The sequence below is a fragment of the Gopherus evgoodei genome, chromosome 1, assembly GCF_007399415.2.
Source record: "Gopherus evgoodei ecotype Sinaloan lineage chromosome 1, rGopEvg1_v1.p, whole genome shotgun sequence".
Classification (NCBI taxonomy): domain Eukaryota; kingdom Metazoa; phylum Chordata; order Testudines; family Testudinidae; genus Gopherus; species Gopherus evgoodei.
In genome coordinates this window covers 270236264-270249814 of record NC_044322.1, presented here as the reverse complement: position 1 = coordinate 270249814, position 13551 = coordinate 270236264, and the positions used below count along the sequence as shown (strand labels likewise).

Genomic DNA, 13551 nt, shown 5'->3' with positions numbered 1-13551 from the left:
AACAACCAACAAGATAATATAAAATACAAATTTATAAAACATGTAACATGTTTTTCTCTCCCTTTTTTTTTTTTTTTTTTTTAAATTCTATGGACCTTATTCACTTATTCCAGGGAGCTGTGCCAGGGACTGTGAGATAGATGCTACAATCCATAGACCCTGCAATACTTGCAGTGAGTGTCCTTTGTGGACAACATATATCATGGACAACCAGAACAAGATGCCTAGTGTAGACACACTGCACCATAGTGATAATATGGTGTAAATTACAATGGTGCAATTCTCAAACCGCTTTGGAGAGCAAAGCAGTAGCTATAATGGGTTCTGGGATTGCTCACATGGCTTCTGATATTGGAGCCCATTTTGACTGAAAATAAAGTTAATCCTGGTCAGTGGAGTTAACCCAATACCCTCAGCAACACCTAACATTTTTCCAACAGTGTCTTGGAGTTAATATTACTATGGGCTGGGTATAACCATTGCTCATTTAAGACTTTGTAAGAAGACGTTAAGCTCCTTTATGAAAGCAGGTAGCTGAAACAATAGAGGCCTCCTCTAATCAAATACAGGTACTTATCTGCCAAAAACAAAGGCATGTGTGAGGCCGCTCAGGAATTTGACCTATGTGGGTGGAAGGACTTTGTTGGCTTTGTTTTAGTAGAGGTGTGTGTATCAGAGAGAGAGAATCCATAGAAACAGATGCAGAGCAGGAGAGAAAAGCCAATGACACAAGTTATGTCAGCCCTGCGATCAGAAGTGTGACCACAGCAAATGTAGACATACATGAGCTAGCTTTGATCTAGCTAGGCTAGCTTGAATAAAAATAACAATGAAGTGCAAAAGCACATTCTGTACAAGCTGGTCTGGGACCTTGACTATGTACTTCAGGGGCTAGCCTGTGCAGCTTCATACCTCTGACTGCAATGTAGAATACCCGTAGTCAGAACAAGTACAGGGAACATGGCCCTGAGAAAAAACTGGATAAGGGACTTGGAACTGTGAGTGAAGACACTGTCTCTTATTATTTGGTTCCTACTGTGTTCAAGGATACAGGACTTTGTACAACCTTTGAAAATACACAGGATTTCATCAAAGAAACACCTGACTCCTGGCCTCTACTTTGCCTCCTAATGGAAACAACCCACACAGTCTAAACTTTGGTTACCTACTCAAGTAAAAAAATGGTAACAATACATTTAACTTCCACCTGGATGCAGTTACCACAGACAAGTGGAAGTTAGCTCAATTTAACATTGTCAAGCATGATACTTCTCACAGTGCAGCAGTTCTAAGCCCTGCTGTTCAGAAGTACAATTTGCACTGTTCTTCATACGATTTGTGAGTGGGGACTGAAGGACAGAAAGCAATACAGGTGATTGAGGTTTTATGAATGAAAGTGTATTCTTATTGAAACAACTCATGTATTTGACAAACTGCAAAAACTTTTCCCCTTGTTTTTCTCTTTAACAGAATTCCGAACAGGCAAAACCCAGCTTGCCCACACCCTTTGTGGTAGGTACACTGTCTTAATATTATCAGTTATATTCCTTTGTAATCTCATTCATCAAGGAGTTCTATCACAATGTCAGTCTTTGCTCTCTAAAAGAAACACTCTACCAAGCTAGTAAACAGCATTTAGGAGCTAAGACCTGCCTGCATATAGCTTAGGTACACATACCTAAAGATGAGCTCCTTTCTTAGGCCATGTCTACATCTAAAATTTTGCAGCGCTGGTTGTTACAGCTGTATTAGTACAGCTGTATAGGGCCAGCGCTGCAGAGTGGCCACACTTACAGCAACCAGCGCTGCAAGTGGTGTTAGATGTGGCCACACTGCAGCGCTGTTGGGCGGCTTCAAGGGGGGTTCCGGGAACGCGAGAGCAAACCGGGAAAGGAGACCAGCTTCGCCACGGTTTGCTCTCGCGTTCCCGGAGCCACCCAGCAAACCGCAGGGAAGGAGACCTGCTTGCTCGGGGTTCGGGGAACAAGAGAGCAAACCGGGGAAGGAGACCAGCTTCGCCGCGGTTTGCTCTCGCGTTCCCGGAGCCACCCAGCAAACCGCAGGGAAGGAGACCTGCTTGCTCGGGGTTCGGGGAACGAGAGAGCAAACCGGGGAAGGAGACCAGCTTCGCCGCGGTTTGCTCTCGCGTTCCCGGAGCCACCCAGCAAACCGCAGGGAAGGAGACCTGCTTGCTCGGGGTTCGGGGAACGAGAGAGCAAACCGGGGAAGGAGACCAGCTTCGCCGCGGTTTGCTCTCGCGTTCCCGGAGCCACCCAGCAAACCGCAGGGAAGGAGACCTGCTTGCTCGGGGTTCGGGGAACGAGAGAGCAAACCGGGGAAGGAGACCAGCTTCGCCGCGGTTTGCTCTCGCGTTCCCGGAGCCACCCAGCAAACCGCAGGGAAGGAGACCTGCTTGCTCGGGGTTCGGGGAACGAGAGAGCAAACCGGGGAAGGAGACCAGCTTCGCCGCGGTTTGCTCTCGCGTTCCCGGAGCCACCCAGCAAATCGCAGGGAAGGAGACCTGCTTGCTCGGGGTTCGGGGAACGAGAGAGCAAACCGGGGAAGGAGACCAGCTTCGCCGCGGTTTGCTCTCGCGTTCCCGGAGCCACCCAGCAAACCGCAGGGAAGGAGACCTGCTTGCTCGGGGTTCGGGGAACGAGAGAGCAAACCGGGGAAGGAGACCAGCTTCGCCGCGGTTTGCTCTCCCGTTCCCGGAGCCACCCAGCAAACCGCAGGGAAGGAGACCTGCTTGCTCGGGGTTCCGGGAACGAGAGAGCAAACCGGGAAAGGAGACCAGCTTGATTACCAGAGGCTTCCTCCTTCCACGGAGGTCAAGAAAAGCGCTGGTAAGTGTCTACATTGGATTACCAGCGCTGGATCCTCTACACCCGAGACAAAACGGGAGTACGGCCAGCGCTGCAAACAGGAAGTTGCAGCGCTGGTGATGCCCTGCAGATGTGTACACCTTCAAAGTTGCAGCGCTGTAACTCCCTCACCAGCGCTGCAACTTTCTGATGTAGACAAGCCCTGAGATACATGAGAAGGAAATACTTTGTCTTAGAGAAGTGGAAATATGCCATGTTCTGTTACCTCTAGAAATGTTGTGAAGTAAAGACTTCAGTGAGTATTATTTCTGTTAATTCAGATGCATATGAATTGTAAGGTTCTTTATTTACATCTGTTCCTTTGCCATTTTCCTCCTCTATGCATTCCTCTACTGGATCCCCCTTTTTCACTGCATCAAGAACAAGAGCATAAGGCTCTTCATGGCTTATCCCTGCCCTACCTCTCATCTTTATACTCTGTAGAAATGTAGACTCTCACCTTCACTCTGCCAACAGTGCCACCCATGATTGCCCATTTGTCCAACTTTTGGACAAGCACCATCATGCATTCTCTCATGCCTGCCCTTATGCTTGGAAAGAGCTCTCGGTAATAATTAGTGAGACCATTACATTATCCTCCTTTTAATCTGTCCTTAAAACCTACCTTTGCCATGATGCCTACAAAATGGTTAGGCAGCTGATGTGCTGCAACCGCTGAGACTGCTGCTTATTATATTGTTTTAACTGTTTTGCTGTTAACTTGTGCTCTCCTGAGTCTGTCTTTCATATCCACTTATTGTCTCTTATCTTAAATTTACATTGTAAAATCTTGGTCAAGGACCATCTCTTTGTAATACGTTTGCATAATGCAAAACATAACAGGACTATTGATGCTACCACAATACAGATACATAATAATAAATAATGTAGTTGTTAATAATATTGGAATTTAGTTACTAAAAATTATGAAGAACCAACAGTTTCTCAGTCTGATCTCCCTTTATGACAAATATTGAGGCTCTTCCTTGAAAAATGGGAGTGTTTTCATGAGTCCAAGGATGTACAAATTACAGCCTGAGGGCCGCATTTGGCAGCAGAGTAATAATTCTTTGCATGTAGGATGAGGACAAAACTGATCATCTGAATTTGTTCATTGCTGATAAACAACAGTCGGCATCTATTCATCTACCAAGAAAGATACATATCCAAATAAAGTGTGGTAAAAGTGTAGTAGTTAAAAGATGGAAAGGCCCTAATAGATCATTACCATTGATCTTAGCGAGAAGGCTAAGAATATGTTTTTCTGCATTAATTAGTACTAGTTATTTTCATTAAATATTTATTTTAATAAAAATTATGCAAATTTAGATGCAAAGTAAGTGTTGGTGCCCAGTAACATAAAGTTTGATTAAGTTTGACCTGACATCCCACAGAGAAAAGTTACTCTGGTTCCTTCTTAAGATAGCTGTGGAGGCAAGTCAGCCTTGCTATAAAGGCAACTGTGGTTATTAGTACTGGATCATTTGTGTATTGTGTACAAACTGGTGGATCTGTCATTTGTTAAAAGTAGTAGCAGAGAGAGAGTTGGAGGGGTGGAAGAGGCTTTTTCTCCTCTGTTCATTTTGATCCTCTCTTTATGATGCATTCTAGTGACAGCTCAGCTTCCAGGAGCAGATCGCTACACAGGAGGAAAAATTATCTTCATTGATACTGAAAACACTTTGTATCTTTTTTACTTTAGCAAGTTTCAGGTATGATAGAAAGGGATGTTGATGCATCTTGTAATGAGTACAGCATCCTCATAATCTTCTGATGGAGTTAATTTTGTTGCAGAAAGCAGATTGGATGCTCTAAATGGCTCCATACATGGATAAAAGTAAGGAGCTGTCTATCAAATCTGGCCCATGGCATCATGAAGAAAAACAAAGTCAGTGTTGTCCACAACAATTTATTCTTATTACAGTATAAATTACTAAAGCAGGAAGCCAAAACGATTTAGGTATTGGAGTTTGGACATGATGCTTTTTATCTCTAGGTCATTTGTTATAATCCAGCCCTAATAGAGGATGAGGTGGGGTTAAGATACAGATCTTGTTTTGTGTTTCTATTTGTGTAGTTCTAGTGTGCTCATCTTTTTAATATCTTGATGATAGAAGCTTTTCATATCCAGTTTACTGCTTCAAAAGTGATTCCACTGTTTGTTACTATCTCAGCTTTTTGATGGACTAGGTAAAATGAGATTGCTTTCTTTCTAGGTAGGCCTTGGCTACACTTGCAAGTTAGAGTGCATTAAATCAGCCCTGGGCTCCCTAACTCCTGAGGTGTCCACGCTGGCAAGGCACATAGAGCGCCTAGACTTTGCAGCTGGAGTGCTCCTGGTAATCCACCTCCACGAGAAGCATAAAGCTTGCTGCACTCCGGCTGAAACACCCGGGTGTCAGTGTGGACGACATATTGCATTACTGCACTATGATTGGCCTCCAGAAATGTCCCATAATCCCTTGAAGTCAAGTGGCCACTCTTCTCATTGTTTTGAACTCTGCTGTGGGCATGCAGATATCCCCTTTCAAAGCTCCGTTTCTGACAACCGGCATGCTTATCTGCTCTGGGACAAAGCAAATCATTACTATGGAATGCTCCTGCTGCAGAGGCAGGTGTTTGTGCATCTGTGTGTGAGAGAGAGAGATGGGGCTGAGGGCTGATGTCAGGGTTTTCCCCTTCCGTCTGCCGCTGTCTGAACTTACAAGACAGCATGCTGACACACTCTCTGCCCCTCAAAACACAGTGTCTCCCCCCACATACACACAACAGACTCCCTGTCAGACTCCACTCCCTCCTCCCCCCACCTGATTTGAAAAGCACACTGCAGCCCCTTGCTCACTGGGATAGGTACCACAATGCACTACTCTTTGTGCTATTGCAAGAGCTGCTAATGTGGCCATGCCACTGTGCTTGAAGCTGACAGTGTGAACACACTGCAGCATTTTCCCTGCTGCGGTCTCCAAGGGCTGGTTTAACTCCCAGCACTCTACATCTGCAAGTGTGGCCGTGCCCTTAGTTTGTATCACAAAAACAAAACAAAACACATCACTATAAGCACTAATTGCTCCTCTTGTTGGCAATATTGACTGAAAGGCCAAGGCCTTGTCTGGGAGCTCTGGATTTGGACTTAAGTTTTGTGGATTTTCATAATTTGCATGATGTGTATACAAAGAGATTCCTTATCTCTTACACATTCCAGCCGTCCAGATCGTCTTCGTGACATCGCTGATCGCTTCAACGTAGACCATGATGCAGTGCTTGACAATGTGCTGTATGCACGTGCATATACCAGTAAGATCATCATTGGAATGGGCATAGCACCCTTCCCCCTCACCCAACCCCCCCCCAGAACACTACATGTTATTGGCTAAGACTTTCCCCTGGGGATCACTAACATTTTTCTGGGCATGCGGAATCACAAGCCTGCTTCAGTTTTCTGTTATGGTCCTCTACTGCCGCATATTTGCTCACAATAAGTGGTCTTACTTAGTTGCATTCTGTAAACTATTTAGCAAATTCCAGAAATACTAAGGGCTTGTCTACACAGGGGTTTAAACCAGACTAAGTCAAGTTAACCCAGTTTTAAAATGCTTGCATACACACAGTGCAATTCATTATAGCATATTAACTCTGCGTTTATCTCACTCTGGAGTCCTCTTTCAAAGTGAACTAAGTTTGATGCAGTTGAGTTAGTTCAGTCTATTGTTCATCTGCACGCAATGCTGCTGCATACTACTTTGGCAGTCCTCCAGCTACTATCCCACACTGCTTTATGAGTAACTAATACTGACCTGTCTGTTTACCTGTGCAGCTGTGATGCTTCCTGGGGATACCCAGGGTTGTGAGGAATCTCACTACCACGTGCCCTTAGTAATAGGAAACCTTGTCTGTGTCTTCAGGGAGTCAGCTCCCCAACTCCACCGACCGGGGCAACACAAGCACTCCCCTCTAGGCCTTGCAGACCCTGCTGTCTCTCTACTGGTTAACAATAGGAAAACTCCAACCCTCAACTGTTCCAGGTGTCTCTCTGGAGTGTCCAGTCCCTGGTCCACTGGACGCTTGCAGTATTCACAGATCACCTGCTTCCTAAAAATCAGTAAATTCCAGCTTACCAATTCCACCTCATATCACTTCTCTGCTTAACAAACAGCAGTAAGATATGTTTATAGGAAAAACAGTATGGCTGTTCTTATTTTCTTAATTTATTTAACAAAGCATAGAGATTCAAGTAATACCATGTAGAAGTTCTGGAAGCAAATGGGTACATGTAAAATGAAACCTTAATATGCATTCTAGAACCTAGATTTAATTAACTAGATCAGGGGTAGGCAACCTATGGCACGGGTGCCAAAGGTGGAATGCAAGCTGATTTTCAGTGACACTCACACTGCCCGGGTCCTGGCCACCGGTCCAGGAGGCTCTGCATTTTAATTTAATTTTAAATGAAGCTTCTTAAACATTTTAAAAACCTTATTTACTTTACATACAACAATAGTTTAGTTATATATTATAGACTTATAGAAAGAGACCTTCTAAAAACATTAAAATGTATTACTGGCACGGGAAACCTTAAATCAGAGTGAATAAATGAAGACTCGGCACACCACTTCTGAATGGTTGCTGACCGCTGAACTAGATACTCTGTTGTCTTAAGCATAATGCTCACCCAAAGTCCTTGCAGCCTTTTACACCCAGGCTTGGCTGTGAGCTTCCTTTCATGAGGCAGACACGTTTGTCTTCTAGTTGGCCCATAGTTTTCCTTTGCCTCCTAAGATATACAAGTTCCATCCTTTGTCTTCATGTACAAGACACCCCCTGCTGTTTTGGTTCTTCCCCTGTAGATTTTGTCTTTTGTAGATTTCACACCCTTTCAATTGGCCCCTGTCTTAGTATGCAAATAGACCTCCATTCTGATGCAGACAATACACAGTACACATATGACCAGACTGTGAGATAAGCATCTGTTACCTCCTGCCTCAAAGGAGTACATCTGAGCATGTCACATCTTGGTGACTGGCCTTAACTCTAGTTCCTTAAGAAATTATGTATCTATATGGAAAGTTACAATTTCTTAAATATTATCCATACATACAATTTGCCGTAATGATGATGACCAGTGATTATGGTGGCTCTTGGTATCGACTTCACATGCTACCGTTTGGTGTAGTATTATGCATATATCTGACAGCGGGGATACCTGCAAAACCCCATGCACCCCCTATGCCCTCTGCCAGTTGACACCAAGAGGTTCCTGAGTCACAGAGCCCTCCACTGTTCTGCTGTTGAGTTGATCAGACATCCACATCCCCATATAAAAATTGGCCTGGGGCCAGAATTTGCTCATTTACTCCTGGATTTGAGTATATCAACCATGTTGTGATATTACTCCAGAAGCCTTATGTCTTGAGGAGCCTTTTGGAATGCTGCAGAGACCTATCTCATCTCCCCCTGGGGGAAACATTGATGCAGGAAGCTCTTGTGGCTAGTCTCCAGAATAAAAATCTTTCTGTAGACATGGCTAAGTAGATGTCCATGAGAGGCCACAGCTAATAGTGCAGGACAAAGAGCAAACAACTCAGGAGAATGTACATTAAAACAAAGGATGCTAGGAAAAGGTCCAGCAATGGAAAGGTGTCCTGTCCTTTTTATGAGGAGTTGAACAGGATTTTGATCAATTACGCCACTGCAAAAACCAAGAAGTCTGCTGCTCCACGTCCTTCTAGGACAAGCACCAAGAGTCTCTGGAGGATGAACACGAGGAGGCCTGTGAAGAACTGTCTCCAGAAAGCCAGGATTTTTTGAGACTCAAGACCCTGACGATGGCTGGGTAAAGAGCAAGACTTATTCCTGCCATACAGGAATGAGCCCAATTTCCAGCCAGAAACCCAAAATGGTACTGAGGAGGTAAATCCTATCAAGGAAACATAAGCATGTAAGTATTCATATCTAAAATGTATTATTATTTTGTTATGCTATAATGCTGTGCTAGCTTCTGGTCCAGGTGCCCCATGGCTGCAGTCGTTTTTGACAGATGTTTATCCAGCCCCCTGCCTCCCTAGGCCCAAGCTGCCTGTTCCCTCCGATCTCCCCCATACAATTCTTCAAAATGGCAGCTGCTCCAGCTGAACAGTCAGCCTCTGTGTCATGCTAAAGTCCCAGCCATCAACCAATTTGAAGCCCACGCCATGGAGGACACAAGACTATTAACTTATTTTCACTTCCCTGCATCTATCCTTCCTTGCAAAATCCCTCTCGCCCCCTAGTTCCATTCACCAGCTCAACATGTCTGCTGGCAGTATGGTGCAACCTCAGCCTGTACCCAAACTGTCTACTGCAGTGGATGCAAATAATGAAAACATTCAATTATGTGAAATTCAACAGTTTATTGAGAGACTGGTTGCAGAAAAAGAAGTTTGGTTAGTATTCTCACTTTACATTGCATGGCAAGACTACAGCTCCCACTCAGTTATAAATGTCCTGTAGCATACATTTTTATAGGGCAAGAGCTTTAACTTAGGGACAGCAAAATTCTTAGTGGCTTTACACAGGCTTACATAGAGAAAGACTGGCAATAATTAATGCTTCACACAATCATTGCAGAAATCTATCTGGTTTTCTTTGCACTTTCACCGTGTCTACAGGAGAGAGAAAACAGAATCTAAGGGTATGTCTGCACTACGAAATTAGGTCGAATTTATAAAAGTTGATTTTTTAGAAATCGATTTTATACAGTTGATTGTGTGTGTCCCCACGTAAGACCATTAACTCGGTGGAGTGCGCCCACAGTACTGAGGCTAGCGTCGACTTCTGGAGCATTGCACTGTGGGTAGCTATCCCACAGTTCCTGCAGTCTCTGCCGCCCATTGGAATTCTGGGTTGAGATCCCAATGCCTGATGGGTCAAAAACATTATTGCGGGTGGTTCTGGGTACATGTTGTCAGGCTCCTCCCCCCCCACCCTGTGAAAGCAACAGCAGACAACCATTTTGAGCCTTTTTTCCTGGATTACCTGTGCAGAAGCCATACCACGGCAAGCATGGAGCCCGCTCAGCTCACCATCACCGTATGTCTCCTGGGTGCTGACAGATGTGGTACTGCATTGCTACACAGCAGCAGCTCATTGCCTTTTGGCAACAGATGGTGCATTATGATTGGTAGCCATCATCGTCATCTCCTGGGTGCTCTTTTAGCTGACCTCGGTGAGGTCGGTCAGGGCACCTGGACATAAATGGGAGTGACTCCAGGTCATTCTCTTTTTAAGTTTTGTCTCATGGAGATTCAGTCCTTCCTGCAGTTGTACTGCACCATCTTCTGGCGAGCAGCCAGGAGATGATGATGGCTAGCAGTCGTACTGCACCGTCTTCTGGCGAGCACCCAGGAGACGACAATGGCTAGCAGTCATACTGCACCGTCTGCTGCCAGCCTAAGATGTAAAAGAGAGATGGGAGTGGATCAAAACAAGAAAGAGACCAGATTTGTTTTGTATTCATTTGCTTCCCCCTTCCTCCCTCCCTCTGTGAATAGGGGCGGGAGGGATAGCTCAGTGGTTTGAACATTAGCCTGCTAAACCCAGGGTTTTGAGTTCAATCCTGAGGGGGCCATTCTGTGTGACAGTTATGTGTGTTTCTCCTTGATGCAAACCCACCCCCTTTGTTGATTTTAATTCCTTGTAAGCTAGCCCTGTAAGCCATGTCATCAGTCGCCCCTCCCTCTGTCAGAGCAACGGCAGTCAATCGTTTTGTGCCTTTTTTCAGCACAGATGCCATAGTACAGCAAGCATGGTGCCCGCTCAGATCACCACGGCAATTATGAGCACTGTAAACACCACGCCTGGTTTTGGTTTTGCAGGCGCAGAACCAGAACCTGCAAAAACAAAATCAGGTGAGGAGGCGATGGCAGCACGGTGACAAGAGTGATGAGGACATGGACACAGACTTCTCTCAAAGTACGAGGCCCAGCAATGTGGACACCATGGTGTTAGTGGGGCAGGTTTATGCCATGGAACATTGATTCTGGGCCCAGGAAACAAGCACAGACTGGTGGGACCGCATAGTGTTGCATGTCTGGGACGATTCCCAGTGGCTGCAAAACTTTCACATGCATAAGGGCACTTTCATGGAACTTTGTGACTTGCTTTCCCCTGCCCTGAAGTGCAAGAATACCAAGATGAGAGCAGCCCTCACAGTTGAGAAGCGAGTGGCGATAGCCCTGTGGAAGCTTGTAATGCCAGACAGCCACCGGTCAGTCAGGCATCAGTTTGGAGTGGGCAAATCTACTGTGGGGGCTGCTGTGATCCAAGTAGCCAACGCAATCAAAGAGCTGCTGATATCAAGGGTAGAGACTCTGGGAAATGTGCAAGTCATGGTGGATGGCTTTGCTGCAATGGGATTCCCTAACTGTGGTGGGACGATAGACGGAACCCATATCCCTATCTTGGCACCGGAGCACCAAGCCAGCGAGTACATAACCGCAAGTGGTACTTTTCCATGGTGCTGCAAGCACTGGTGGATCACAAGGAACATTTCACCAACATCAAGGTGGAATGGCCAGGAAAGGTACATGATGCTTGCATCTTCAGGAGCTCTGGTCTGTTTCAAAAGCTGCAGCAAGGGACTTTCTTCCCAGACCAGAAAATAACCATTGGGGATGCTTAAATGCCTATAGTTATCCTCAGGGACCCAACCTACCCCTTAATGCCTTGGCTTATGAAGCCGTACACAGGCAGCCTGGACAGTAATCAGGAGCTGTTCAACTGTAGGCTTAGCAAGTGCAGAATGGTGGTAGAATGTGCATTTGGATGCTTAAAAGCGTGCTTGTGCAGTTTACTGACTCTAATAGACCTCAGCGAAACCAATATTCCCATTGTTATTACTGCTTGCTGTGCGCTCCACAATATCTGTGAGAGTAAGGGGGAGATGTTTATGGCGGGGTAGGAGGTTGAGGCAAATCGCCTGGCCGCTGATTATGCTCAGCCGGACACCAGGGCAGTTAGCAGAGTACAAGAGGGTGCGGTGCATATCAGAGAAGCTTTGAAAACCAGTTTCATGACTGGCCAGGCTACGGTGTGAAAGTTCTGTTTGTTTCTCCTTGATGAACCTCCCTCCCCCATTGGTTCATTCTACTTCCCTGTAAGCTAACGACATTCCCCTCCCCCTTTCGATCACTGCTTGCAGTAAAGTAATTGTTGCTTCATATTCATGCATTGTTTATTAATTCATCACACAAATAGGAGGATAACTGCCAAGGAGCCCGGAGAGGGGTGGGGGGAGGGAAAGACTAGGCCACACTGCACTATAAAACTTATTTAATGTCAGCTTTCTGTTGCTTGGGCAGTCCTCTGGGGTGAACATAAGAACATAAACATAAGAACGGCTGTACTGTGTCAGACCAAAAGTCCATCTAGCCCAGTATCCTGTCTACCGACAGTGGCCTATGCCAGGTGCCCCAGAGGGAGTGAACCTAACAGGTAATGATCAAGTGATCTCTCTCCTGCCATCCATCTCCACCCTCTGACAAACAGAGTCTAGGGACACCATTACTTACCCATGATGGCTAATAGCCATTAATGGACTTAACCTCCATGAATTTATCCAGTTCTCTTTTAAAGCAGTTATAGTCCTAGCCTTCACAACCTCTTCACGTAAGGAGTTCCACAAATTGACTGTGCACTGTGTGAAGAAGAACTTCCTTTTATTTGTTTTAAACCTGCTGCCTATTAATTTCATTTGGTGACCCCTAGTTCTTGTATTATGGGAGTAAGTAAATAACTTTTCCTTATCTACTTTCTCCACATTACTCATAATTTTATATTCCTCTATCATATCCCCCCTTAGTCTCCTCTTTTCCAAGCTGAAAAGTTCTAGCCTCTTTAATGTCTCCTCCTATGAGACCCTCTCCAAACCCCTAATCATTTTAGTTGCCCTTCTTTGAACCTTTTCTAGTGCCAGTATATCTATTTTGAGATGAGGCAACCACATCTGTATGCAGTATTCAAGATGTGGGCGTACCATCAATTTATATAAGGGCAATAATATATTCTCTGTCTTATTCTCTGTCCCCTTTTTAATGATTCCTAACATCCTGTTTGCTTTTTTAACCGCCTCTGGACACTGCGCGGACATCCTCAGAGAACTGTCCACGATGACTCCAAGATCTTTTTCCTGATTTGTTGTAGCTAAATTATCCCCCATCATATTGTATGTATAGTTGGGGTTATTTTTTCCAATGTGCATTACTTTACATTTATCCAATGTGGAGTGGTTAGGTGCCCGGAGGCCCCCCCCACTGCATTCTTGGGCATCTGGGTGAGGAGGCTATGGAACATGGGGAGGAGCGTGGTTGTTTACACAGGGGCTATAGCGGCGGTCTGTGCTCATGCTGCCTTTTCTGAACCTCAGCCATACACCAGAGCATATCAGTTTGTTCCTCCAGTGGCCTCACCATTGCCTCTTGCCTTCTGTCAGCAAGCTGACTCCATCTATCATCTTCAGCCCGCCACTTATTATCTTCAGCCTGCCACCTGTCCTCGCGTTCATATTGTGCTTTCCTGGACTCTGACGTTGTCTGCCTCCATGCATTCTGCTGTGCTCTTTCAGTGTGGGAGGACTGCATGAGCTCAGAGAACATTTCATCGCGAGTGCATTTTTTTTGCCTTCTAATCTTCGCCAGCCTCTGGGAAGGAGAAG

At 45.4% G+C, this 13551-nt stretch overlaps 1 protein-coding gene across 3 annotated transcripts in view; it reads left to right on the top strand.

Annotated features, from left to right (window-relative positions):
- The window catches only part of DMC1 (DNA meiotic recombinase 1), a 45614-nt gene that overhangs the window by 11129 nt on the left and 20934 nt on the right, over positions 1 to 13551 (top strand). For all 3 annotated transcript variants that reach the window (XR_003998218.1, XM_030546331.1, XM_030546322.1), the window contains exons 7-9: positions 1471 to 1512; positions 4476 to 4548; positions 6067 to 6158. Coding sequence is in view for 2 of the 3 variants with exons in the window: in XM_030546331.1 (XP_030402191.1) it covers positions 1471 to 1512; positions 4476 to 4548; positions 6067 to 6158 (207 nt within the window). In the remaining variant the exon portion in view is untranslated. The remainder of the gene's footprint in view (positions 1 to 1470; positions 1513 to 4475; positions 4549 to 6066; positions 6159 to 13551) is intronic.